At 42.7% G+C, this 3,364-nt stretch overlaps 1 protein-coding gene across 1 annotated transcript; it reads right to left on the bottom strand.

Annotated features, from left to right (window-relative positions):
* Window positions 1-1,352: 1,352 nt before the first annotated feature.
* LOC102710895 (transcription factor MYB20) lies at window positions 1,353-2,746 on the bottom strand. The gene is made up of 2 exons (XM_015840123.2): window positions 2,341-2,746; window positions 1,353-2,181 (listed from the first exon to the last, which is right to left on the bottom strand). The coding sequence occupies exons 1-2, from the start codon at window positions 2,601-2,603 to the stop codon at window positions 1,608-1,610; spliced, it is 837 nt and encodes a 278-aa protein (XP_015695609.2). The 5' UTR covers window positions 2,604-2,746; the 3' UTR covers window positions 1,353-1,607.
* Window positions 2,747-3,364: the final 618 nt, after the last annotated feature.

The raw sequence follows: 3,364 nt of genomic DNA, 5'->3' as shown, positions 1-3,364 counted from the left end.
AGTTTTAGCCGTCTATTTTAATGATTAACAGCCCACCGCCATTGATACAATAATTTCATCGTGTATTGCTATAGTGTTTTCAACAGTGTGTACATAGATTTTGTTCTTTCGATCTCCATGCAAGGCTAATAGTACCAACTGCATACCATACATCAGCTGATCTGGACCCGTGGTCTAGTATTACTACTTTCATTGCCTTTTTTTTTTCCTTCTTTAGCGTGGATATGCATGCTGTTGTTTTGTATGTACATGCACGCTATAGATGCGTATGTATAGCTAATGGACGTGGTCAGAAACACTAAAATTAACAGGTCTGCCGAAGTTTATTTTTTATATTGGCTTTTAGATCACTAATAATATGTATATAAAGTTTTTATTTATAAATTATTTTTTATTTATAAATCTATCGTTTGGTTTTTTCCATCAAACATCCAAGTAATCACAAAGTGATACTGAAACTGCTGCACAGCTTCTCTCGGAAATTCTCTCCGAGAGAGTTAGATATATAAGTGAAAGCCCTATCTAACCGATATTTTATTTTGCGAGGATAAAACAAACCCTAAGCCTAACTTACTTGGCACAAAACTTTATCTCATCCATCTGATCTGCCTTTTTCATCCAGGAGCTTCTGACATTGTCATTTTGCACCTGGATATGAATGAATGAATGAATGAATGAATGAAGTAAAGTACAAGCACACTGTACTTAAGGAAAGTAGGATCTTCTTAGAATCTAACTACATCCATCAGCATCAGCATCTCTCTATCCCCTCACTATTGCATATTTGCATTCATGTAGAAGTAGGTCTCAATCTTTGATTTCTCTTCTGAATTTATTTCCCTTTAGCATTACGGCATGTACTTACATGCATGCATGACATACAAAGGAACAGTGAAACATCATTTATTTTCCTGAAAATTCATAGCTCTCACATCAAGCTCCTGCATGCTTTTCTGGTCATTATCATTTACAGTAAGTACTCTACAAGGATTAGCTATAGAGACATGCAGATATAAATTAAATTATAATCTCATAGATTATTACTAAACCACCCCCACATGCAGTACAACAATTTTCACCAAGCTATTAATTTGAACTTATTTGTTTTTCCGTCTGAACCGAAACTAACTGAACTTTTGTTTACACAACTTTTTTTCTCATCTTTTACGCACGTGATTTCCAAACATCTAAACAATATATTTAAAAAGAATATTTATATATAAAAGTTTATTATCTCATATTTCTAAAATAGTTTTCAACTTCGTACTAGTTAATTACATTGTTTATATCATTAAATACATATTGAAAAACCAAACAGTCTTTCTCTCATCTATCCACAAAACGTAGCCCAAGTGATCGAATTGGTTTGTAACTGAGAACATTGATCATGTCACATCAGTAAGGAATAATTAACCAGAATGGCAAGCATAGACAGTGGTTGACACAAGGAAAACAACTGTCCATGCAGCTTAGTTGGGTAATTATTGATTGATTCAGCACTGTAAAACATATAATTTACAGGGGGTTAATAATAATTGATTATTGGATCAGAAGAGCTCAAGCTTGTTCGTCCACGCTGCTGCCTCCTGCTCAAACGCACTCCTCTCCTAGTCCAACGTGTCTAGCTCCTCGTACACCGCCGCCGGCGACGGCAGAGGCAGCGGTGGGAGGTCGTCGTCCCACAGAAGGGACGGCGGCGCCGCCGCGGCGATCACCTCGTCGAGCTCCATCAGCCACTTGGCGTCGTCCGGCCACTCCAGGATCGGGGGGTGCAGCGGGACGTCCTCGTCGCAGCTCGTCGTCGTCGATGAGGAGGAGGAGGACGACGACGACGTCGTCGGCGTCGGCGTCGAGACACCGTCGGCCGTGCACAGTGGCACCATGATCTCGTCCGGGTGGATCATCGGCACCTCGTCGGTGCAGAATCCGGGTGACTCCCTGAGCTGGGCCAACGACCCGTCGTCGTCGTCCTGCTGCTCTACCACCCCAGCCGCCGTGTTCTCCTCCTCCTTCTTCTTCTTCTTCTCCAGCGACTCGTGCGGCGGCGGAGGGGCGGGGAGGGGCTTGTGGGTGAGAGGGTCAATCCCCATTTTCTTGAGCTTCTTCTTGATGTGAGTGTTCCAGTGGTTCTTGATCTCGTTGTCCGTCCTCCCAGGCAAGTGAGACGCAATCTTAGACCACCTAATATAAACATTTTTTAAAATACAAAAAAAAAGAATTATACACATACACATTAAAAAAATATTCACTTTACATTCAGACATACGACTGATAAATAGCAAATCAAAACTCATTTCTTTCACATTTAGAGAACCGATAAACAGCAATGGCGTGGCATACCTATTGCCCAGCTGGGCGTGGAGGTCGACGACGATCTTCTCCTCGGCGTCGGAGAGGAGGCCCCGCTTGAGGTCCGGCCGGAGGTAGTTGGTCCACCGGAGGCGGCAGCTCTTGCCGCAGCGGAGGAGGCCGGCGAGCTTCGGGACGGCGCGCCAGCAGCACTGGCCGTTGCTGAGGAGGAAGCTGACGAGCTTCTGGTCCTCCTCCGCCGTCCATGGCCCCTTCTTCAGCCCCACCTTGTCGCAGCACGGCTGCCTCCCCATTATATATCCTGCTACTAACTCAACTTCTTGCTGCTTCCTAGCTATCGATGAATTTGATGAATTCGCAGTCGATCGAATCAGATCAGCAAAATGCTAGCAACAAACAAGAAACAAGGTCTGAATTATGGTCGAGTTTGGGAGGATGCAGGAGGAGGGACTAAGGAGCAAGGTGCAATGCTCATCTTCCTTTATAAGGGAGGGCCAAGAAGAGGAGACAAGACAACCATCCAGCAGTGGCCCCGTTTACATCCCAATTTTTTTTTTCACAGGTCACGTCGACATGTATGGTCACATATTTAAAGTATTAAATGTAATCTAATTATAAAATAAATTTTAGATTCTGCCTGAAAACCACGAGACGATTCTTTTGAATCTAATTAATCCGTCATAGCACATGTTGGTACTGTAGCACTTATGGCTAATTATGTTCTAATTAGACTCAAAAGATTCGTCTCACGATTTCCTCTATAACTGTGTAATTAATTTTAATATTCATCTATATTTTTTAGTTGTCCAAAGATTCGATGTGATAATTTTTAAAAAAGTTTTTAGAAAGTAAACATGGCTAACTATAGACTGTAGTACTCACAATGGCTGTCTCTGTGTGTGATGTGGAGTACAAAGTCTCTCTCCATATATATTTTTTTTCTCTGAAAAGAATTAATTTTTTGGTCTCACTAGCTCTGTGTGCATACGTGTCCGAGGGCCGGGGCGTCGGCAGTGCAGCTGTGGGGGGAGACTACGTGCCACCATGAGCCCTG

This window comes from Oryza brachyantha, chromosome 8 (assembly GCF_000231095.2).
Source record: "Oryza brachyantha chromosome 8, ObraRS2, whole genome shotgun sequence".
Taxonomy (NCBI): Eukaryota; Viridiplantae; Streptophyta; class Magnoliopsida; order Poales; family Poaceae; genus Oryza; species Oryza brachyantha.
Note: the sequence above shows the minus strand (reverse complement) of the source record. Positions and strands in the feature narration are given on the sequence as shown.